We start from the raw sequence: 23,936 nt of genomic DNA, 5'->3' as shown, positions 1-23,936 counted from the left end.
TCATATGACTTCCAAACTAAAATACGCATTTAATATACGTACATACTGGTAAAGTGGCAAGCACTTTATTAAATGGCATGACATGCAAAACACATCCTTTAATGCACATCTAAATGCAATGTGTTTGTTTGTTTGTTTGTTTGTTTGTTTGTTTGTTTGTTTTTCTCCATGTTAACCTGAAATGATGTTAACCTGAAATGACTGTTTTTTCTCTCTCTGTCTCCTCCTACCTAGGGCTTTGTATGTGCCCAGCCGTGTCCATCAGGAACATATGGGGTTAACTGCAGCCAGGATTGCCCATGTCATAATGGAGGGCAATGCGATCATGTGACGGGGGTTTGCCTATGCACTGCAGGCTATATGGGAGACAGGTAGGTATGGAGGTGGCAGGTGGAAAACTTCATTCTCCTGTGTGTGGATTGCCAGTTAAAACTCTTTCAACCCAATGAAACTTCAATTAGCAAAGTCCTGTTGTCAGAGATGGCGAACCTCAGGTCCGGAGGGGATGGCAAATGTGGCCCTCAAGGCCTTTCTATCTGGCCCTCGGGGTCCTCCCCAGGTTACACCACACCTTGCCCCTGTTTGCAGTTTCCTTTATGTCTGGATGGAATGTGTCCTTGCATCCTGCTAATGCTTCTTGCTTACCTGGATGAAGGATGCAGAGAGGTATGTGAGTGTGAGCCTGCTGCTTACAGGTAAGATAAAGGTAAAGGGACCCCTGACCATTAGGTCCAGTCATGACCGACTCTGAGGTTGCGGCGCTCATCTCACTTTATTGGCTGAGAGAGCCGGCGTACAGCTTCCGGGTCATGTGGTCAGCATGACAAAGCCGCTTCTGGGAAAGCAGAGCAGCACACGGAAACAGCGTTTACCTTCCCACCAGAGTGGTACCTATTTATCTACTTGCACTTTGACGTGCTTTCGAACTGCTAGGTTGGCAGGAGCAGGGACCGAGCAACGGGAGCTCACCCCGTCACGGGGATTCGAACCGCCAACCTTCTGATTGGCAAGTCCTAGGCTCTGTGGTTGAACCCACAGCGCCACCCGCATCCCTATGCTCACAGGTAAAATTGGCAGTAATTGCTGCACCTACTTTTGCTCCTGGCAAGATGTATGAACCCTTCCCCAGCCCCGAAAAAGTCTAACGAATACAGAGAGATGCACTATTTAAATCAATAAAAAGAGAAAGCAAACATTTAGTAGTATTTGAGTTATTTTAAACTTTTACATTTGTTTCCCATCTTTCCTCCAAGGATCTCAGGGTGGCATACACACCTTCACCGCCTCTCCACAACAACTCTGTGAGGTAGGTTAGGTTGAGAGTGGGTGACTGGCCCAAGGTCGCCCAGCAAGCTTTATGGCCGAGTGAGGATTTGAACCCTGGTCTCCCAGGTCCTAGTCTGACACTCTAACCACTAAACCTCACACCACACACATATTTTAAGCATACGCCATACATAACTTGATAAGAAAGCAATGCAAAAAGAAAACCTGCAAATCCTCCCAGATGTTAAGAGCACAAAGGCTCCTGGGTCTTGTTCAAGCCTTATTCGTTTTGACAGAAGGAGTTTCAGATCCCATAGAGAAGTAAAAAGTCCTAGCTGGAGACATTTACATATATCTCTTGAAGTCCTTGCAAACACATGAATCAGGTCTGGCCCAATAGGTGTCAAATATAATTCTTCACACTAAAGCTATTTCAAGAAAACTATTTTAAAAGGGGATTGAGATTTTCCTTTGAAAGTGTCAGTAATGGAATCCGATAATAAAGAGCTCCTTTTCCTCGGAGGATAAAGCTTTGATCCTGTGTACGTTTACCTGGGAGTAAGTCGCACTGAACTGAACAAGGATTACTTTTTAGCAGACACATATATTTATTCATTTATTTATTAACAGGTAACTGTTAGGTGGATTTGTAGCTGACTGGCTGAACCCAAAGAGTACTCATTAATGGTTCCTCGTCATCCTGGGGGAAAGTGGCAGGTGGGGAGCTATTTTTTCTAGAAAAAGAGGTGCTGGAACTCACCATGAATGCCTCTCTCGTTCTCTTATAATGGCAATGGCACCCACCTGAGAGGTGCCAGAACTGAGTTTATATTTCTGTTTTGGGTTGTACCCAGTGTTCGTCCTGCTCAAGTGAGTAGCCTATTTAAATTAAAGGTCATGATAAATTTATCACCCTTAATTTCAATGGGACTACTCAGAGTAGAATTTAGTCAGTTACAACCCACTGTTTTTATATGGGGGGGCTGTGCTCCTCTTCACTCGACTCACCACCCTACCCATATCATCCCCACATTAACCCCTAGAGCCTCCCCTTCCTAGGATTCTGACAAGATACTACAAATCCTCCAGTGGGGACTATAAAACAACAGCCTTACATTTTTATGTATATAGGAAGACATGGTGTACACTATAGATTGAGATTTTTTGAAATATTAAGCTGTTTAGAAATGCTTTTAATTAAATAAATAAATAAATAGTCATGCACCCCATTACTTTTGCTGAAATGAGACACATTCTTTTTTATAGCTAGATATTATCACTTCTATAATTTTTTTTTTTTGCAAAGCTCCTCCATTTTTATTATAGCTAGGATGGTGTGGTTTTCCTTTTTTTAATGTCCCTTATAAAACATAATGGATTAAATTTAATTTAATTTAGATATTTGCAGCAATAAACTTGAACGGGGAAGATCTCTCCATGTTTACAAGATATGCAAATGAAACACATTTATACCAATTAATCCCCTCAAGAGTAAGCACTGCATTTCTCCATTTCCCATACCGCACTCCAGCATTTCTAGATGGGAGAGTGGAAAGACTGTTCAAAGCACCTGAGAGTCCCAAATGATATATTTCTGTAGACTAGCAATCCCTGACTTTGTGTCTTCCAGGTGATTAGTGGACTACAACCCCCATCATCCCTGTCTGTTGGCCATGCTGACTGGGGCTGATGGAAGTTGTAGTCCCACAACATCTGAAGGGTACCAGGCTGGGGACAGCCGTTGTAGACTGACATCAACCTTTCATGGATCTATGAGTGAAGGTCCCCAATAGGACCACTGTAATTATCAAGGGCAATGGCAAAACTCTTATCTTTTCCCCAAAGAGAAACATAAGCTCTATTCATGCTTTCAAAATGATACTTGAAGGCATAAACTAGGATGTGGGAGTGGGTGTACCCACTTTGCCCCCCAACTTTCTACACTGAGCAGGCTAATGTCTTCAGGCTGGTCTGATCCACTTATGTAAAGATGGTCATTCATTGGCCTAGTAAAGGATTGAGTGACCAGGTGTTCTTTGGTGATTTCAGCCAGTGTGGAGCTTTCAGCCAGTCTAGGAGGTGAAAGACCAGGATTCAAATCCCCACTCAACTGGGTGAGCAGTCATTGCCTCTCGGGAGAAGAATTTAGGGGCTCAGAAGTTTGCTTCTCCTTTGAGATGGGGTTTTACGAACTACTGAAGATTGCATTTATCCTTGGATAGCTCTTGTCTGGCCCCTGGAACTCTTCCCAAGCCAAACTTCTTGCTGGCTCTGCTTTACACCCCAAGTGTGTATGCCTGGCTAGAACGTGTCTCTAAACTCCATTAATGTTTCCTGCTTGACTGAATGGCAGCATAGAGAGGGGCATGTCAAGCATGTGTAGAAACTAGCCAACTGTACTAAGGTCTAACAATTGCTCCACCTACCACCGGCACATGGGACTGGAAGGTTGTCCAGAAGGGAGTGAAAAAAATTCTCCATCCCTGAGTTCACCCTGGATCCCAAAACTGGGTGCTGAAGCCAAGCCCATTGTAATTGCAACTTTCAATCCTAGTCCAGCTCATGATGGGCTGCTGGTTCACTTTTAGGACCCAAAAAATAAATAAATCCTTATTTTGTTCCTAAAGTTGCGACTAAACCGTTCTCAATTAATTTGAACAATGGGACCAACCAGCCAATTTCATTTCTGTCCCTATTGCTCCCTGGGCTTGATGGGCTGCAATAAGATTCCTCTCCCCCATCCCCCATTCTGGGTGAAATAACGTGCGGGTGACCTTTTAAATAAATCAAGGAAATGTTCCTGTTAATGGGTGCTCTTTTACAACAATCCCTTCCGGATCCCCTTTCTAATACTCTTCAAAGGTAATCTGTATTAGCCTACAGCATACAGTCCTGCAGAAGAGATAATAAAACATGTATTTTTCGATAAATATTTGTGGGGAAATAGCTCGGTCACAAAAGCCTGTGGGAGCTGAATAGCTCCCTTTTCTTTCTCACTTTTTTCTGGTTCGTGGAGCGTGCCTGTGCATTCTGAATAACTCAACAAACGCCAAGTTGATAGTGCCAGATAACTTCCCTGCTGCACTGAAATTTACGTGAGCTGAGCATCCAATGCAAATGCTTTCATTGTGGACCCCAATTATTGGAAGCCATAGTTCTGGTAGAAATACAGCATGGGAAATCAGTTCCCAAGTCTTGCAGCCAGCAAGAAACTGTATTTGAGCTGCGGAATTGCAAGATTAGAATCTTTTATGCAGGGAGGACAATTCCCCCAAATCTCACCAATTACAGCGAACAAGTTTATTTTCCTTGCTATTTTGTTACCCGTGAGTACTCCATTATGTTATTTATGAAAACATGATCACCCAAGTTTTTAAATGCTTGCGGTTTTTTGGGTGCCATTTCGATTCTTTTCATTGGACAAAACTATTATCACTGACGAGAGAACGGGTTGGCAGCACAATATAGCTCCTCTTGTGACATCCTTAGATCAGGGGGTTGGGAAAGTGTGGCCCTCCATGTGGGTTCCGCTGCCACCATGGCCAGTGCTTATGGCATATAAGAGCTGTTCTCCCCCCACAGGATATCTGAAGGACCACAGATTCCTCACTCTTGCTTCAGAACAAGCCTGGGGAACATTCAGCCTGCAAGCCAATCTTGGCCCTCCAGGAGATCCAGTCTGGCCCACAAAGCCATTCACCTCACCACCACCATTCCTACCTGTCAATCAGCGGATGACACTTATGCCATCAGCTGGTAGGAGAGGAGAAAGAAGTACGGTACTTTGCCAGCCTCAAGTGCTGTGCTTCCTAAAGTGGCTATTGGCCAGTTGGGAACTCTGCTTAACAGATTTTGACAGGTGGGTGGGTGGGGCAAACCACCTGTCCAGGTTTGCCTATGGGGCACAACCAGGTAAAGATATCAACTCCCTTCCCCCCCCCAAGTCAGAAAGTTCCCCCACCCTTGTTGTGGAAGAAACAAATATTGTTTTGTGCATGTAACGTGTTTAACAGGGCATCATAATGTTTAATACGTTGTGAAATTGTAGCCATTAATTCTACAGCTGGCATATATATTAACCCAACCCCAAATAATTGTACACTTATTAAACTTCAATGGCACTTATAATAATGTGGCTCTTCCTAGATAAGAAGGAAGCCATGTAAAATAGAACAAGAAACATGACGATGGTCTAGTCGCTTGTTGAGTAATTTAATTGAGCAATGCATCTGGCTGCTAATGGTGTTGCAGGCCCATTAGATTGATACGTTGCAAAGTGATGACATTTTCTGCAGCAAGTTAATTCCTACAGCGATGATCCTTACATTCCAAAGGAGGCATTATTGGTTTCTTGTGGCATAAAATTCATTTGCAGGGGGTTGCTTGATCTCCAGATAAATAAGTTGGTTAAACAGTTAGGAGAGCGGTTGGGTTGGGGGCAAGAGGGTAGCTAATTATGTAATAGATTAGGTCATCGATGTTTCATTTCTAGATGCTCTTTCCCACTTGGTTTCATCTATAAATATAGGATGATATAGTATGGTATTGACTACTCTATTCATCTTGCGGAGTATTTTACATTTATGCTCAAATCAGCAGGCTGCACTTGGAAAGCAAGCTCTCCAGACATCTCACCGAACGGAAAGCAGGCATCTGTGCTTTTAAATACCAGTGTGGCAGGGGAAATAGTTCTTTCCCTGCCTTTAGTGTCATAAAGCTCTGAATGCTTTCTAGACTACGCAGGTAGGGAAGCTCCGTCCTGCCTCCGCGTTAGCTGAAGTACCACACGGCAAACTTTGCAGCAAGGAAAGTCTCCGTGGTAAACAGAAGGGATGCAAATCAACTGGCATCAAGTGGTAATCCAGGGGGTTGCCAAGCTTTGGGGCACATGGGCACATTTGCAAACCAGAGAAATCGTGGCGGTCACCTCACACATACAGACTGCTATCAATCACCCTCAGCCAACGGTTCCTTTCAGCAATAGAATGCTTCTTTCAAACTTAACTTCAGGTCTCATCCACAATATACATTTAAAGCACTATGATAAAACTGTAAGAGAGCCAGTGTGGTGTAGTGGTTAAGAGCGGTAGTCACGTAATCTGGGGAACCGGGTTCGCGTCCCCGCTCCTCCACATGCAGCTGCTGGGTGACCTTGGGCCAGTCACACTTCTTTGAAGTCTCTCAGCCCCACTCACCTCACAGAGTGTTTGTTGTGGGGGAGGAAGGGAAAGGAGAATGTTAGCCGCTTTGAGACTCCTTAAAGGGAGTGAAAGGCGGGATATCAAATCCAAACTCTTCTTCTTCTTCTTCTTCTTCTTATAAACAGTCATGGCTTCCCCACAAAGAACCCTGGGGGCTGCAGTTTATTAAGGGTGCTGAGAGTTGTGAGAAGTCCTCTATTCCCCTCCCAGAGTTACAGTTTCCAACATGGTTTAGCAATCCTTCTTAGGAAACTCCGTGGATTGTACATTGGTAAGGGGGTCTCCGGGATGCGGGTGGCGCTGTGGGTTAAACCACTGAGCCTAGGACTTGCCGATCAGAAGGTCGGCAGTTCGAATCCCTGCGACGGGGTGAGCTCCCATTGTTTGGTCCCTGCTCCTGCCAACCTAGCAGTTCAAAAGCACATCAAAGTGCAAGTAGATAAATAGGTACTGCTCCAGCAGGAAGGTAAACGGCGTTTCCGTGCGCTGCTCTGGTTCGCCAGAAGCGGCTTAGTCATGCTGGCCACATGACCCGGAAGCTGTACGCCATCTCCCTCGGCCAATAAAGCGAGATGAGCGTCGCAACCCCAGAGTCAGCCACGACTGGACCTAATGGTCAGGAGTCCCTTTACCTTTACCTTTACCTTTACCTTTACCTTTACCTAAAGGGGTCTCCTAGCAACTCTCAGCATGTGTAAGAAACTACAGCTCCCAGGATTATGTGGCGGAAGTGATGACAGCTGATGTGGCATAGTAGTAGTATGTTATAGTAGGAGAACTTCCTTGCAAAACTGTCTGCATGGAAGTGTAAATATTAGGAGAAAGGCACTCTAAAGTGCTGGTGAATTTTCAGTAAGCTGATGCCGAAATGTGGCAAACTGAACTTAAGCCTGGAAAAATAAGGCACCAAGAGAAAATGAAATGGGCAGTTTTGCACGTCCCTAACTACGGATGTGTTGCAATAGCTGTTCCACTGAAAATACCTGAGAATCATTGCCTTGTAGAATCTGATGTAAGAATATGCAGCAATGGGACATGTTGTTTGTTTCGGGGGGGGGGGCATATTCAGTGGAGCCAGCAGCTGCAATAGCACTTTTCCTCTTGCATCAACCAATTTCATTGCCATTCCCCTCCCGCGTTCCCAGGCAAGCATTGCGTGTTTAAATCCTTTCTCCCTGATCATCATATTTTAACTCTCTCCGGTGCCGTCTGCGAAATGACCCACAAAAGGCATTTAACAATCTCCTCTCTGCGTGGAGGTTACAGTAAACATTTTAATCAATGGCAGGATTAAATGAATGCTGATTGGGCAATTTCCAGTCCCTGCTGCCCATGCGATAAGACTTTATTAATAATACGACATAGTGGTCCTTCATGGCAGATCATTTCAGACGAAGATGTGAGCTCCTTGCAGGGTAGGGCAAGTTTCAGAACTCAGGAGGTGGCTTAGGCACCGATCCCTTGCGTGGCACTGTGTTGCAGCTTCTCGAGTAGGAACCTGGCTTTACTGCTGGAGGAACCAGTAAATTTGCGCTGCCTTTTATCAATATCATGGTTATTAGTGGCAAAATTCGGGAGGGGGAGGCTGCAGAAAAATGCTTTGGCATGTAATGTCACTATTCAATGTTCCAGGCTGCCAACCAGACCATTTCTACATTAATCTATGGCATTTTTTTCATCCTCTCAAAATACATATTTTAAAAGTGTATTTTTATAAATTCAAATGCCAAGACCCATAATGCAATATTTGAAGAAGTGTGAACTCCAGTATGTTGCTGTGTTCCAATCTGCACATTTGTCTGAATAGGTAATTTTGTATGGGAATTTGAAAAGATAACAGTCCTCCAGCTTTCCTAGCCTCAGTTTGGACAGAGAGGGGAGCTCTCAGAGGAGAGCATTGGCATATGACTTTAGGTCATGGGCAGGATGATGCAGGAGCTACTAGCCATGGTGGCTATGTTCTGCCTCCCCTGGTAAAGGTAAAGCTAAAGGGACCCCTGACCGTTAGGTCCAGTTGCAGACGACCATGGGGTTGGGCAAGGGAGCCGGTGTACAGCTTCCGGGTCATGTGGCTAGCATGACAAAGCCACTTCTGGCAAACCACAGCAGTACACGGAAACACCGTTTACCTTCCCGCTGGAGTGGTATTTGCACTTTATTTACTTGCACTTTGACGTGCTTTTGAATTGCTAGGTTGGCAGGAGCAGGGACCGAGCAACGGGAGATCACCCTGTCACAGGGATTCAAACCACCTAGACCACCAAAAGCCAGTTGCTGGGAATTACAAGTGGGGAGAGTGCTGTCTGCTGTTACACTCAGCACCTTCTTGTGGGCTTCCCATGGGCATCTCATTGGCATAGGACAATGGGCATCCAATTGGCCACAGTGAGAACAAGACACTGGGTTGATAAGCCTTTGGCCTGATCCAGCAGGGCTCTTCATTTTTTCACATGTACAGGTTTTCCTTCAGCCATTTTTATGCCCTTATTACGAGCTTCCAGTTGCATCAGGTTGGTGCATCAAGCTAACTTGACGGCTACCAAAAATATAGCAAGACCTTCTTGCCTGGTCCAGCAAGCCACTTCTCATGTTCTAGTTCTGTGCAGGTGGGGATGTTGACAAGGAACAGACTGGATCCAGAGCAACAGGCCAGCAAGGAACAGCAAGCTTTCTTAAGCTGCCTTGTACCATTGGCTCTCCAGAGTTTCAGGCAGGGCTCATTGCTCATCCTATATGGAGATGCTGGGACATTTTGCATGGAAACTGCCACTGAGCTACAGATTTTTATTGGGCCGGGTGCTCTTTAAACTTGACTGGTTTGCTAGAAGCTCTCCCACATCTCCAGTTTACATTGAGCCTCTACCTGCCTTTGCTTCTTCTCCTTTGCAGATGCCAGGAGGAGTGCCCTGTTGGGACGTTTGGCTTTCAGTGCATGCAGAAATGCAACTGCGAGAACCGAGCCAAGTGCTACCACATCAACGGGGCCTGCCTGTGCGACCCAGGTTTCAAAGGGATCCATTGCCAGGAGCGGATGTGCCCCGAGGGATACTATGGGCTGAAATGCAACAAGCGGTGTCCTTGCCATGTTCCAAACACAGTCAGGTATGTGCATCATGTCTCTTGCTAGCTGTGAGAGTGATAGCTAAGAAGCAAGAAAGCTTCTTTTGGGAAGAGAGTGGGAAGGAAAAGCTGGAAGAGTGGATTTTTTTTGCTGGGCAAGTCCAGTGACTCCATCTCCAGCATGGAGCAACTCCTGAACTTGGTACAAGCAGTGATGCATGTTTGTTGAATGTGGGCAGTGGAAGAGCCTATTGCTGGGCTGAAGAACAAAATGAGGAATTGGCGGTATTGGCACGGGTGGCACTGTGGGTTAAACCACAGAGCCTAGGACTTGCCGATCAGAACGTTGGAGGTTTGAATCCCCATGACGGGGTGAGCTCCCGTTGCTTGATCCCAGCTCCTGCCAACCTAGCAGTTCGAAAGCACATCAAAGTGCAAGTAGATAAATAGGTACCGCTCCGGTGGGAAGGTAAACGGCGTTTCCGTGTGTTGCTCTGGTTTGCCAGAAGCAGCTTAGTCATGCTGGTCACATGACCCAGAAGCTGTATGCTGGCTCCCTCGGCCAATAAAGCGAGATGAGCGCCGCAACCCCAGAGTCGGCCATGACTGGACCTAATGGTCAGGGGTCCCTTTACTTTTACCTTTACCTTTTACCACCCACCTGTGGTGTCCAGATCCTGAACATCAGAGAAGATAATGGGTGAAAGTGTTTTAAAAGTTGATTAATTGATTGATTTGTAAGCTGTCCCATAACACATATTTGTTTGTATGGCTTACAATATTATTATTATTATTATTATTATTATTATTATTATTATTATTATTATACCCTGCCTGTCTGACTGGGTTTCCCCAGCCATGCTGGGCGGCTTCCAGAACATATAAAAACATAATAAAACATCAAACATCAAAACCTTCCCGATACAGGGATGCTAACCAAAACATACGTTAAAAGCATAACTTCCAAATTAAATAAATGCTGCAAAAACAGAGCACACAGATTAAAGCCACAGGTTTGAAAACTGAGAAGTAGACTGCGCAAGTGTTTTTTAAAAAAAGAAAACTTGGCTGAACAGAGGTGTCTTTGCCTTGGGATGAAAGGACTACAAGAATGGTGCCAAACGAGCTTCCTTGGGAAGGTTGTTCCATAACCCTCTCCTTGCTGACTACTCCATAGAGGTAACTTGGTACTCTTAGCTCTGTTGTTCTCTTCTTTTGCTATGGCTCCTAGCAGTGCTATTTTCTAGAAAAAGAGGTGCTGGAACTCACCATGATCACACCCCCCCAGTTCCCTTAGAATGGCAATGACACCCATCTGAGAAGTGCCAGAACTGAGTTCCCCCGAGTTCCTGCTAAAAATAGTTCTGGCTCCAGGGTCATCATCTGCCCTTCTGGGGAAATATTAAATTTTTGCATAGTGCAAAAGAACCCACGTGGCAGGCTGTAAGTCTTCTAAACAAACAGACTGTAGTGTCGTATGCACCAGAGCTTGGACTTCAGAGCTCATTCCAGTCACAAACTCTGTATCAGCTCTCACGTGAGGCTAATATTATCCTTCTTGAATAATTAGCATTTATATAAAAGTATTAATATTGGTGCCAAACCTCTATAGAATAGATACTGTGTCTTTAGCCTTTCTCATCATTTAAAGTCATCTGATAAGACTGCCATCTAGATGGATAGAGACGGAGCTTTTTCAAAGCAAGACTTTAAATTTAATGGGGGAAATGTCCCTCTGAACATTTACTCTCCCAGGAGAATATTTGCACCTTGCACTTCTTCTGAGCTGGCCAGGTTTCTTCTTCGCCTTGGTTTTCTTTTCCCCCATCCCATCTGTTTGTACTGTCTTCAAGCATTCTTGTCTCCAGATGGTATCTGCTCCTCTTAATAAATGAGTCTAGTCTCTCCCCGTTGATAAAAATCTGTCATTCTACTTGGTCTTATCTCAACCACGGTGGAACAAAAGAGATAGCGGGAGGCAGAGATCCGTAGATGTTATTTTCATTCATCCCATTGGCATTTCAGCTTTTGACTTTCCAAGCAACTCTTCAGCAGCTTGTCAAAGTTTCAAGACAAAGGGGGCACCTAAGCTGAGAAAGGAGAGCTCACCTTCTCTGAAAACAGCCTTGTGGCTATTAAAATGTAGGGATTTAATCAATCAATCAATTATACCGCCCTTCATCTGAAGATCTCAGGGCGATTTATAGCATAAAAATGCAAAATAAAAACACAAAATGCATAATAAAAACAAGAACAAAACAAACCCATAAGCCCCCCCCCAACTCCCACATGCGTTCAGTTCCATCCATGAATTTGTACAGTACTAGCATTCCCACCTAATTATGTACAACCAGTTCCCAGGGTTCTGGCACATTCTAGCCATCATGGCACCCTCCAAATGCTCTTACACAACAACTTCCATTGGGGATCTTGAGAGCTGTAGTCCAAGAATATGATTCCTGGATCAGGATAGCTTGAGCACAATTGATTGTGCATTGGTAACTTCACAGCTGGGTTACTGCAATGCACTCTGTGTGGGGATAGCCTTGGGGTTGGTCCAGAGGCTGCAGCTGATGCAGAACGTGGCAGCTAGGTTGTTTGTGGGGGCAAAGTACCACCAGTGTATATCACTTTGTTTGTAGGAGTTGCATTGGCTGCCAATCTGCTACTGGACAAAGTTCAGTGTGTTGATGCTAACATAGAAGTCCTTATACAGCTTGGGACCAGGTTGCTTGAGAGACTGCCTTCCACACCCAATAGATTGCTGCAGTCTGTGGGAGACTTTCTCCTGTAAGTTCCAAAGATTTCAGAAGCCCTTTCCACAGTAATGTGAAAGAGCAGGGTTTTTAGTGTGGCTCACCCTGTTCTGGGGAATAGCATTCCTTTCGAGATATGACAGAAACTCACTATCTGCACTTTGCAGAAACAGTTGAGGGCATTTTTGTTCTGAGAGGCTTTCCCAGCAGATAAATGGGTTTTGCCAGGAGTGTCTTATTTTAAACATATTTGCTGTTTTTGTGTTTTTAACTGTTTTTAATTATCTTATGTACAAATCACCTTGAGACAGTGGTTTAGAAGACAATTAATAAATACATCATCATCATCATCAACATCAACAACAACAACTGCTTCATTGCTTTCAGGTGGTGGTTTAGAATGCGATCAATAAATCAATAATAGTAATAGTAATAACAGTAATACTAATGATAATAATAAACAGCTGGAGGGCACTACATCAGCTGTCCCTGCTGTGGTGTGGCCAAACAATATAGGATCAAGATCCACAGACAGGAGCAAACACGGCTTTCAGTAGCTCTCCTGCTATATCAGTGATAGGTAGATGTTGGAATAAAGGCAAAGCAAAGAGAAGGTTGCATTAAATAAATAGCACATGAAATCGCAAACATAAATCTTCCTGGGAAGCGAGTTTGTGCAGGAGAGAGTGAGAAACAAAAGACATGGGGATATCACCAGATGTATAGTGGACTTGAAATGGGAGAGGGACCCTCAGCCTGTTTCTGAATGCAGTCAGTTTGCTTTGACTCTATTTTCCTTGCAGTTTGCATCTCATGCAGCCCTTGTTTTGGTTGGGACATATCTTTTACCATTCATGAAGTGTTCATATTTCATGAGGAGATTTGGGGGGAGGGGGAACCTACCCCTCTTTTTTTATTTATAAAAGACTCCGCCTTGCGGTTGAAATGCTTACCGGATGCCGTATTTTTCAATTGAATTGTAACAGGCCAATTCAGATTGCTGGGAACATATATTAGTTTTGAAAGATTTAATTTAGCTTTCCGATGCAAAGCTGGTTGGAAATGTACAGTTCTGCACGCCAGGAGGAAAAACGCAAAACGAGGGAAACTAAACTATTTCTGTGCTGTTTAGTTTTCTGTTCCCATTACCTGAAGATTAATAGATGCCGAGATGGGGGGGGGGTTGCAGTCCCAGCTTTTTTTATTACTTTTTCATCTAAATGTTAAGAGGTGTGAACCGAGCAGCGTATAATTCCAAGGAGTGCTTTGTCAAGCGGAAACCTGGTGATTTTTTTTATTAAGCTGATGAATTGTTTTAATTAGTTACCAGAATCCTCCAAAGAAGCACATGACAGCTACAGAACGTGGCAATTTTTAGTCACAACATTATGCACTAATCGCTTCTGCTGGTAACAAAACAAAGGCGGTGAGGGAAGGAGGGGAAATTAGGAAAGCCAAATAAATGTTTGTTTGTGAGGATTCCACATTGCACTTCTGTCCCAGATTGTCAAGGAGGGTCTCTTCCAACCGAGAGGGTGTGTGCGAGACAGTCTGTGTGCATAAAGCAAGGGTGGAGAATTTCAGACCCAGGGAAGGGATACGGCCCTTGAGGTTTGTCTATCAGGCCCTCGGGAAGCTTACTTAGGCTGAAACCTGCCACCAGCCCTGCTCTACACCCTCCTTCAGTACTTTTGCCTGACTGAAATGTGTATTTGGACTTAATTGTGCCTCTTGCTTGTCTCGATGGAGATATGGGTAGGATATAGAAACCTCTGGGTTCTACATGACTGTAATATAGCCTGCAGTCCAAAGCTAAAAGCCACCCCCATTGCCCAGCCATCCTTTTTCCATGGCATGTGGCATCTAGAAGTCTGCCTGAGATGGAATGTGGCCCTTAGGCTGAAAAGGTTCCTTACTGCTGATATAAAGGATGTGCACATAGCATGTTGTTGTTGTTGTTGTTGTTCAGTCGTTTAGTCGGTCTGACTCTTTGTGCCCCCATGGACCAGAGCACGCCAGGCACTCCTGTCTTCCACTGCCTCCCGCAGCTCAATCAAACTCATGCTGGTAGCTTCGAGAACACTGTCCAACCATCTCGTCCTCTGTCGTCCCCTTCTCCTTGTGCCCTCCATCTTTCCCAACATCAGGGTATTTCCAGGGAGTCTTCTCTTCTCATGAGGTGGCCAAAGTATTGGAGCCTCAGCTTCAGGATCTGTCCTTCCAGTGAGCACTCAGGGCTAATTTCCTTAAGAATGGATGCATTTGATCTTCTTGCAGTCCATGGGACTCTCAAGAGTCTCCTCCAGCACCAGAATTCAAAAGCATCAATTCTTCGGCGATCAGCCTTCTTTATGGTCCAGCTCTCACTTCCATACATCACTACTGGGAAAACCATCGCTTTGACTATACGGGCCTTTGTTGGCAAGGTGATGTCTCTGCTTTTTAGGATGCTGTCTAGTTTTTTTAAGATGCTGTCTAGGTATGCTGTCTGTGCACATAGCATACCCTCTGATGAAAATAGGGACATCCTATTCCAATAATGATAATTTGACTATTTATGCCTCTGAGTGGGTTGCCCCAGCCACTCTGGGCTGATTCTAACATATATACAAAACATAATAAAACATTAAACATTAAGAAAACACCCCTATACAGGGCTGCCTTCAGATGGCTTGGGGGTTGGATAACTCCATGCTCTCCAAGAGAAAATAGGAAATCCTAAGGAAAAACAGGACAATCAGGGACCAAATCAGAAACCCGGACAGCTTCTGTAAATCTGGGACTGTTCCTGGAAAATAGGAACACTTGGAGGGTCTGATACAGGGATTACCTGGTAGAGCCACTACTTCTTTGACCGCTTTATCTATGTTGCTTTTGTAGTCTCTGCTTGTGTGTCTGCCCAGCTCTCAGCTTTCCTGTGTGCTTAGCACAATGGTTTCTTGCCCTCCATTTCCAGCCAATAGCACAGAGACCCTCTTACCCCTCCCCTCACTCCCTCAACAGTGTCTGAGGTTTTGTCCAGCCAAAGTGGCCTTTCACTTCCACTGTGGAAACAGTCAGCACTCGGTTGCGGGCAGATATCCTCTCATCTCCCACATAGCAGAAATGTTTGTGAGCATTCTGTGGCATCAGACAAGCTCAACTACCGGCTGTAGGGGATTTGGCGTTGGGAATGCAGATAAGAGGCGTCTTGAGAGTGTGTGTGTTTCACTCGGTTATCCATGCCCTGAAATGATGCGGTTTAATAATCAGATGCCTTCTCTTTCCCCTTCCCACTGGTGCTTCTCATTAATACCTGTCTCTCCTCTTGTCAGCTGTCACCCTCTGTCTGGAGAATGCAACTGCAAAGCCGGCTGGGCAGGACTCTACTGCAATGACACCTGTCCTCCGGGATACTACGGAGAAAGCTGCCAGCTTGCCTGCCGCTGCCAGAATGGAGCAGATTGTGATAGTATTACAGGGAAGTGCTCCTGTGGCCCAGGATATATGGTAAGCCCGGGGGGGGGGTGTGCACATTTCGATTAAGTGATCAGAACACTGGAGAACTTTCCCCTGATATTGTCAGTATTTTTTATTCCAGCTCAGAGTTCTATCTGAGCCCCTTTGGAAAGGAGAGGGCGATAAATACGGAAAGCTAGTAATGGCAGGAGCAACTGTAGAAGCAGCCTTATACTATTGGTCCGTCTAACTTAGTATTGTCTACACTGGCCGGCAGCAGCTCTCCAGACCTGCCTGGAAATGCCAGGGATTGAGCTAGAGACCTTCTGCATGCAAAGCAGGGGCTCTGCCACTGAGCTATGGTCCTTCCTTGTGGCGCATTTCAAAATATATGAATCTAACTTCTACCAAGTCAAAGCATTGGTCCATCTAGCTCAGTATTGTCAGCACTGACTGGCAGCAGCTTTACAGGGGTTCAAAGAGAATCCACATCCTGACTTTCTGCCGCTTACCTGCAGCCTTTCCCCAAAGCTCTGCTTCTGTTTTCTATGTTTGTCTGTTGCTGTTTTCAATCAGTAATCAATATTTTTACTTACATGTTGGCATCCGTCTCTCTAGGGAGACAATGGAGGAGTGCGCCTTTGGGGGTGAGGTTAGACTGTTGGGTGGTTGCAACGCCTGCTGTGGCTGTAGAGACCGATGCAGGAGAGACATGTCTTGTTGCAGCTGGGGCAGATGAAGGCGTCCAGTTATGCTGCTGCAGATGCACCATGGCATTTCTTCTCTCTGCGCTCTGCCCAGTGGTCATTCCTCCTCTGATCACTGCTTTGGATATTTGCAATAATAGCAATAATAGAAATAAAGGAGGAGGGTTTTTAACTGAAATTAGAACAAAAACTTGAAAAAGTTTTTTGGGACACAAATGTTTTGCTTTGGGTAAAATAATTATTGGGGAGGAAAGAGGTTTCTGATTATTAAATTGAATTGTGCTGTTACATCTGTGGGGCCTCTGCAAAAATTCTGGATCTTTGGTCTCCTGTTTTCAATCAAAGCAGATAGAAGAAGATGGAAACTGGGTGGGAAGGACGAGGTGTGTTTTGGGGGGATATATAATTTTTTTGTGGCTGTTAGCTGGGCAAGGAGTGAGCTCACTGGGACATCACATAATGTGCCTTTGTGGGGATGGGGGAGGCAATGTTGTTTTAGTGAAAGCATTCAAGCCACCCTATATGCTATTGAATATGTGCAAGTGTACCCTTACATATATACGTTGCTCCCTCTTGAGATACCAGTTCTAGGGGGTTCCGCTACCCACTTCTCAGCAGCATCGGGTGGCAACCCCATAATGCCGGTTGCTTAGCAACTCAGACTGCACATCAGATCCAAGCCACGTGCATCACTGGGCCGGAACATAACCAAGCACCAACTGAACAAATGAGAATGATTGTCTGCTGCTTAAGATCTTTCCCAGAACCACAAATTACCTTTCAGCTCCAATATACCAGGTGTAAGAGAAGCTTCTAACTCTCCATATCTCCAGAAAGGAGAGCTGTCAGAACAGTCTGACTACCAAGGAGCGGGACCAATGTTTACTTTTATTGGGTCTGTCCCATTTCTTTACTGTTCATATTTTAAACGGGGGCATGGCCCACAGGGCGGTGACATGTTGCAGGACATTCTCAGTGGTGGCCCCCCAGCTGTAGAATTCCTTCTTGATGGAGATCCAGTTGCCCCCATGTATGTTACTTTAGGTGGCTGCTTAAGACCTTTTGTTCAGGCCTTTGGCACATGTCTGGATGGGAGAGCCGTCTATCTGCTGCCCATCATGTTGCATTTTATTGTTTTTCTGTATTGTTGCTTTTATGCTATTTTTTTCCGGATTAACTGCCTTGGGCTCTATTTGGGAGGTGGGATATGAGAATCAAATAACAGCAAAAATAACAACTTGTTATATGAAAAGTGGAGGGGCATGGATGTTAGAAGCTGACACACACATACCCTGCTACCTAGGCTGCCCATGCTCCACCGCTTATATGTCTGTGTTACCAGGATCACTTCTGGTGTCTAGATGGGAAAGGAGATGGGGTGATCAGCTGCTAGGAGGGGAGGTACTGTATGGTGGAACCAGATGTCAAAGAGAACAACAACTACCAAACTTTTAGAAGACATCTGAAGGCAGCCCTGTTTAGGGAAGCTTTTAATGTTTGATGCATTACTGTATTTTAATATTTGGTTGGAAGCTGCCCAGAGTGGCTGGGGAAGCCCAGCCAGATGGGCGGGGTATAAATAAAAATTATTATTATTATTATTATTATTATTATTATTATTATTATCATTATCATCATCATCATCATCATCATCATCATCTCCCTTCTGGTGTTAAATGTAAGTGTTGCTCATAGGACCTCCCACTTTGGTTCTTTTTGCATATGTTTATCAGATAGTCAAAATAACAACACGTTTGTTTCAAGGCAACATTCTTGAAAAGGTTGATTAGGCTCTTCTGGCCCATTTTGAAAATAACGTTTCATCTCCCACTAAAGAGCTTTCTCCGCACTGACATTTAAACAGCTTGGTTATTGAAGATAGCACCATAATCACTGGAGCATATTTAGGCATTAGTATCATTGCGCTCTCATAATATACAATAATCTCTGGCAATTAGTCCAGGAGGGGTTGTTAAGCCTGGGAATTGCTAATTTATTGTGGTGGAAGTGTGTTTGTCATGCATAGGATGAGTCGGAACACAAGACATCATCTTACACAGAGTTACTGAGCTGTCAGGAACTGCTAACTCTCAGAGCTAGAATTAGCCGCGGCCTCTGAATCAGAGGGGACCCCCAACATTTCCCATGACCAGGGGGAGACAGAGGGAAACCTCAAGATTATTCCCCAGGACAGTGTGCCACCCAAGGAACTGGTGGAATTGGGGAACATTAAGGGCCCTAAGTGCACTCATTTGACAACTCTGTATCTCCCCCCAGCCACCACCATGTCTTCAAGAACAGTGATTGCAATGAGCCCCAAAATGAAGTTCAGTCTCAAGGGCAGCACAAGGCATCCCATCCCAGAGATGGGCCACAAGCATGGTTGGGAATAGGGCTCCATAACTACACTAGGAAGGATAGGGCAGCCAGGCTGAGTTCTTGAATCCTATGTTGTTGCCTGAAAGCCATTGTTGCAGCAGCTTCCATAGGCCTGCTCCTAGCCCATCAGTCTTGGTCCATAGCTCCTTCCATCACCACTAAAAGGCAACAACCCAAACAAGACAATGGAAGCAGGTTCAAGACTGCCCCAACCAGCTCTGTGCTGGATCAATGTCAGGACTTGGTTGGAGCCCAGGAAGCTGCATCAGAGCACAGAAGCAATAGTTCAGGACCATGGACAACAATCTTGTAGCTGGGAGCAAGTTGTCTCTGCACTGGCTTTCTGCAACGGCCAGAGCTTTATATACTGGACTCGGACGAGCCAGACTGAATTACCACCTTTTGGTTGATGCAGACCTGCTAGTTAAAGTGCCAGTGTCCTTTGCAGCCATTGGCTTCTCCTAGATGGTGTGCTTTTGGCAGTGAAGACTTGATCTTTGGATTCGCTGCAGGGCTATCTTGATCCTCTGTAATATCCAAGTCCATAGGCCAGGGGACAGGGAGCTAGGTGCAGAATATGGTGCTGGTAGGTCTATACAGGATAGAGCTGGGGAGGGGATTCATCCCTTCTTCTGAGGTACTACTGATTAGAGACTCTGAGACCGATGACTCAGAGCTTAGGACCACAGTACCAACAATCTGCTGGACAGCTTCCCTGGCTAAGGTGATTGGAACAAGACAAGATTGCTGCAAAAATAATAAGAAAAAAATAGGTAAATGTTACAGAAGACTCAAAAGTGTTGGCTCCCCAAAATGGTTGCTTTTCATTACCATTTTTGAAAGTCATCCCACTGCTAAAGTTGTAATAATCCCCATTGATTGCAGTGGATTTGCAATGCATATGCCCATGCATCTCTTTCCAACATCCTAGAAAAGGGCATGGGTGAGTGGCCAGCTGGAATCCTGAACAGGAGCACTCTGTGCTGCAACATTTTGTTGCAGGTCCTACTTGTGAGAACCTACCAGCCCAATCCTTTTATATCCCACCAGCAGGATGAAATGGTGCAATCCACACTATCACCTCATTCTGCTGCATGTACGGGCTTGCTCCTTTCAGCTGAAATCAACACACCTCTCGGCCCAAATCCTCAAAGTATTTATTGACTTCCCTTCAGCTTTCCCAGTTAGGTTCTTGCTCTTCATCTACTGTGTTTCTAGTATTTGAAAATAGCTGCCCAACCCAACTGAGCTGTTCCCCCCCCCCCAGTAGCAGTTGGCTTGGGGCAGCAACATGCACTTAACCTCCCAACAGTTGCATCACTGCTACTTACTGGGAAGGAGAAGGGGAGGGACAAGGCTGTGGGGAGGTTGGCACAGTTCAACACAATGCATTTGCATCATGCCAACCTCCCTGGCACCTCCACCTTTTCCTTCCGGGTAAGTATCCGTAACTTGTTTATCCCAAGCTCAGGTGAGCATCACTGCTCCACCGCACAGTCTGCTGTGGCTTTTCCCAAAGAAACAGAGTGTTTGCTTTCTTCCTTCTCTAATTGTGGTGTTATCCAAGAAGCTGCCAACATTTCAGTGGCCATGACATGCAGCTGTTGAAAAAATAAAATAATGAGAGAGAAATAAAATAATCAGGTGCTGTGCAGCAGGCTGGCCTGAAAGAGGATCTTGTTTGACCATTTCTTTCAGGAGTGTGACACCAAAGTCACAAAGCACATCTCAGAGTGTGTGGGAGTTTATAAAGGGGGATAGTGCAGAGGGGTAGCCTTGAGCATTTCATATCCTGGGTAACTTATCTACAAAAGGGCCATCGCCCCAACGTATGACCGAGCAGAGTTGGATTCTGCTGTCAGCAAAGCCAAGACTACTGTGAATGGCACCAAGAGAAAAGAGGGGTGGGAGGGCAATGCTGCCTTTTTGTTCAACGGACCAGCATCTATTTTAAAATAGAAGAAGCTGGAGAAGATGCAGCTGCAAGGAGGGGAAAGTGATTACAAGCAGATTTGCACCTTTATCTAACACACACAGCCTTCTGTGCAGATCCTTCCTTAGTTTCCTGACCAAAGCATTTAGGGTGAAATGGGGTTCTTAATAGGCACAAATATGCCTTCGGAAGAGGCATTTGGAGAGCAAGAGAAAAACATCCTTGGTCTCCAGATGCCTCTGCATTCCTAAGTGTGCCTGAGCTGAGTTTAGCAATGAGGGGTCAGGAAGTTCAAATGCTTCTTTTCTTTAATTTTGCCCTTGCCAGGTAAAGTTCAGGTTTATGCTGAAATGAGGTCAGAATCTGCCTTCCTGCTAGAATAAATTCCAATTATTTTCCTATTGTACTTTTTAAACAGGGAGGGTGCAGCATCTTTTGACTGCCATAATTGAGGGGGAAAGAGAGGGAGAGAGCAGCCTCTGCATGACAATGGGGTCACCTGTAATTCAATTCACAAGTTTAGATTTTAAAAACAACAGTCCCTGATAAACATTCTGGAAGACTTGGGGAAGGGCCATAGCTCAGGGGTAGAGACTCGACCTTGCAAGCAGAAGGTCCCAGGTTCAGTCACCAGCAAATCCAGGTAGGGTTGGGGGAAAATGCTGCCTGAAACCCTGGTCTCCTGCTGCCAGGCAGTGTAGACAAAACTGAGCTCAGTTGAGTGGTAGGCTGGCTAAGTATAAGGCAGCTTCCTCTTTTAATGATGTTACTTGAGTTTCAGTCCCACAGACCTATCATATAGCCTTGGGAAAGTCTTTAGTCTGGTTATACATGGCATAAACCTTGGCTCATGGTTAGGGAGGAGAAAGTGTAACCACAAGCCCTTGTTTGGACAACATGCTAAGCCAAACTGTGACTTAGCTCAGTGCAGAATAATAATTAAAAAAGGACCATGGAGGAAAGCAGCAGCTGCTAGCTCCTCTCTGGGAACCCACACATTCATGAGGTCCCAGTAAACCATGGCTTAAATTTATGTGTTGTGCAAACCAGACCATTATAACTCAGCCCCAGCTCCCTGCACTGATAAAAAGGGAGCTGAGTGCCTCCTTGCCTGAGAAATGAAGTTGAAAGCAGTCAAAATCTCTCAAGAGGTTTTAAGAATTAAAAGTACTTTCCCCCCTTAAATAAGGAATACTTGAAAGAGTGCCTCTACACATATCTGCTAGCTCTGTAACTGAGATTGCGGCTGTGCGGTGGGTTAGGGGTGGACCTTTGTGGTTCCACCAACAGGGGCTGCCCAGCTGGCTGTAACCTCTGAGAGGGCTTTCTCTGTTGTGGTGGAAATCTGTGGAACCTCTTAACCCTGAAACTGCATTCAGGCACCTTCAGTGTGGAGTTTTCAGTGTCAGCTGAAAATGCGTTTGGGACATCTTGATCACAGGTGCGTGCTGTCTGTCCAAAGTTCATAGTAGCTGACATAAGTTTTCAAATTTTGGAAGCAGGAGTTTCCAAGTATACCAAGCAAATCAGCATTAACTGAGATGCAGAAGAACAAGTTGGATGCTGTATAACTTTAAGGAGCATCTCAGTTTTTCACTAGTTATTTATTTATTTATTTTGAAGCATTTATATAAATTGCTTAATGATAGTTAGCCTGGTAGATGGTACTGGTTGTAACATTCTGCACCAGCTGCAGCTTCCAGACCAATCCCAAGGGAGGCCCCACATAGCCAATAGCATACAGTAGTTCAGCCATGAGGTTACCATAGCACAAATCACCATGGCCAAGCTATAGATGCTATTAAACAGACTTGGACCAAAGTCCAAGAGTCAGGAGCAGAGCTGCTGCAGAGACCTACTGTATTGTCTTTTCCAACATTATAATGTCTTTCCATCAGAGAAGGAAAAAACCTCCAGACCCATGAATACTGGAGTTACATGCTCATTTATGCCACTGCAAAGCAACAGAAATATATCGTTCGAAGGTTTTCAGAATACATCACCAGCAAGACCTTAGGGCTGGGATTTTCTGTTTGCTTCTGATTTTCATTCCTGTAATTCTGTAAAATGTCAAAAGGGAGGGTCTGGTTCATTAATTAAGCATAGCATGAGACTGTGGGATTCTTGACCTGCCTTGCAGGGAAGTCTTGCAAAGAACCTCCAGCGCTCACTTGTTAGCTCAGAGCATCATTAGATGTGCCCTTGAAACATGGCTGGTGTGTTTTCACTGCTCAGCCCACAACTAATTGCAACTTTCTCAGAGAGGATCATTAGTAAGATGCTGAGTCAACATTCACTGATGGCTCTTTGTTCCTTTTTCAGGACAGGGGAGCCTCAGGCCCCTCTCATTGTGTTTTTCTTTTGCAGAACGCACCTGGTTTTGGATTCCTTGGTTCTGCTAGGTGTTAAGGAAAGATAGAAGTAGGGACTAATTCATCCTATGATGGTCTCAGCCTACTCAGGACTTAGCATTGATAAATATCACTAATTGGGTCTTTGTACCTTCCAAGTTATTTTGAGAGTCAGTGTGGTGTGTTGGTTAGAGATGAGAGCAGCCAATATGGTGCCCTTCCGTCGCTGTTGTTGTGCTACAACTCCCATCAGTCCCTCACATCATGGTGATGATGATGATTTAATTTCTATACCGCTCAATATGTTTAAAATATCTATAAGCGGTGTACAGAAAACTGAAGCAACAACAAAAAATATTCCCAAAATACAGTTACATATAAAAACATGATATTAATGCAAAGTTGCTAATATCATCAACCCCAGCCAGCAAAGTCCAGGAATTATGGAGATTAGTCTAGCAGAGTTCATGGCTGAGGGGATGTTTAAACCAGAAACTTCCCATACCATGTCTAGTTCTTAAGCCACTCTGCCACCTAAGCACTTCCAAATGAGAGGCCTCCTCTCAGTTCCAGAATTACAGAGTTGATTCTCTCTCTCTCACACAAGGGGGAAATAAACCTTGGTGACTCACATGTACCAAGCATACTTTAAAGCTGGCTGTCAAACGAGGTGCCAACATGAATAACATATGGGGGGGGCAGGTAAGCCCTGCCCCATATGCCCATCAACTGGGGGGAGCCTCAAATATTTAGTTGTGGGGGCCAAAGGGACCTTGGCCTTTAGGAGTTGGCTCCTGTGTTGTCTTGCCTTAGTTAGTGCTGATTGGCTTTGGTGGTTTTACCTG

At 44.9% G+C, this 23,936-nt stretch overlaps 1 protein-coding gene across 7 annotated transcripts in view; it reads left to right on the top strand.

The window, feature by feature from the left end:
• MEGF11 (multiple EGF like domains 11) overlaps nt 1-23,936 on the top strand; it is a 361,126-nt gene that overhangs the window by 239,168 nt on the left and 98,022 nt on the right. For all 7 annotated transcript variants that reach the window (XM_082198340.1, XM_082198338.1, XM_082198337.1 and 4 more), the window contains 3 exons: nt 235-371; nt 9,357-9,569; nt 15,598-15,772. In XM_082198340.1, coding sequence (XP_082054466.1) covers nt 235-371; nt 9,357-9,569; nt 15,598-15,772 — 525 coding nt within the window. The remainder of the gene's footprint in view (nt 1-234; nt 372-9,356; nt 9,570-15,597; nt 15,773-23,936) is intronic.

Source organism: Podarcis vaucheri (genome assembly GCF_965113315.1).
Source record: "Podarcis vaucheri genome assembly, chromosome: 14".
NCBI lineage: Eukaryota > Metazoa > Chordata > Lepidosauria > Squamata > Lacertidae > Podarcis > Podarcis vaucheri.
This window is presented reverse-complemented; position numbering and strand designations above follow the sequence as displayed.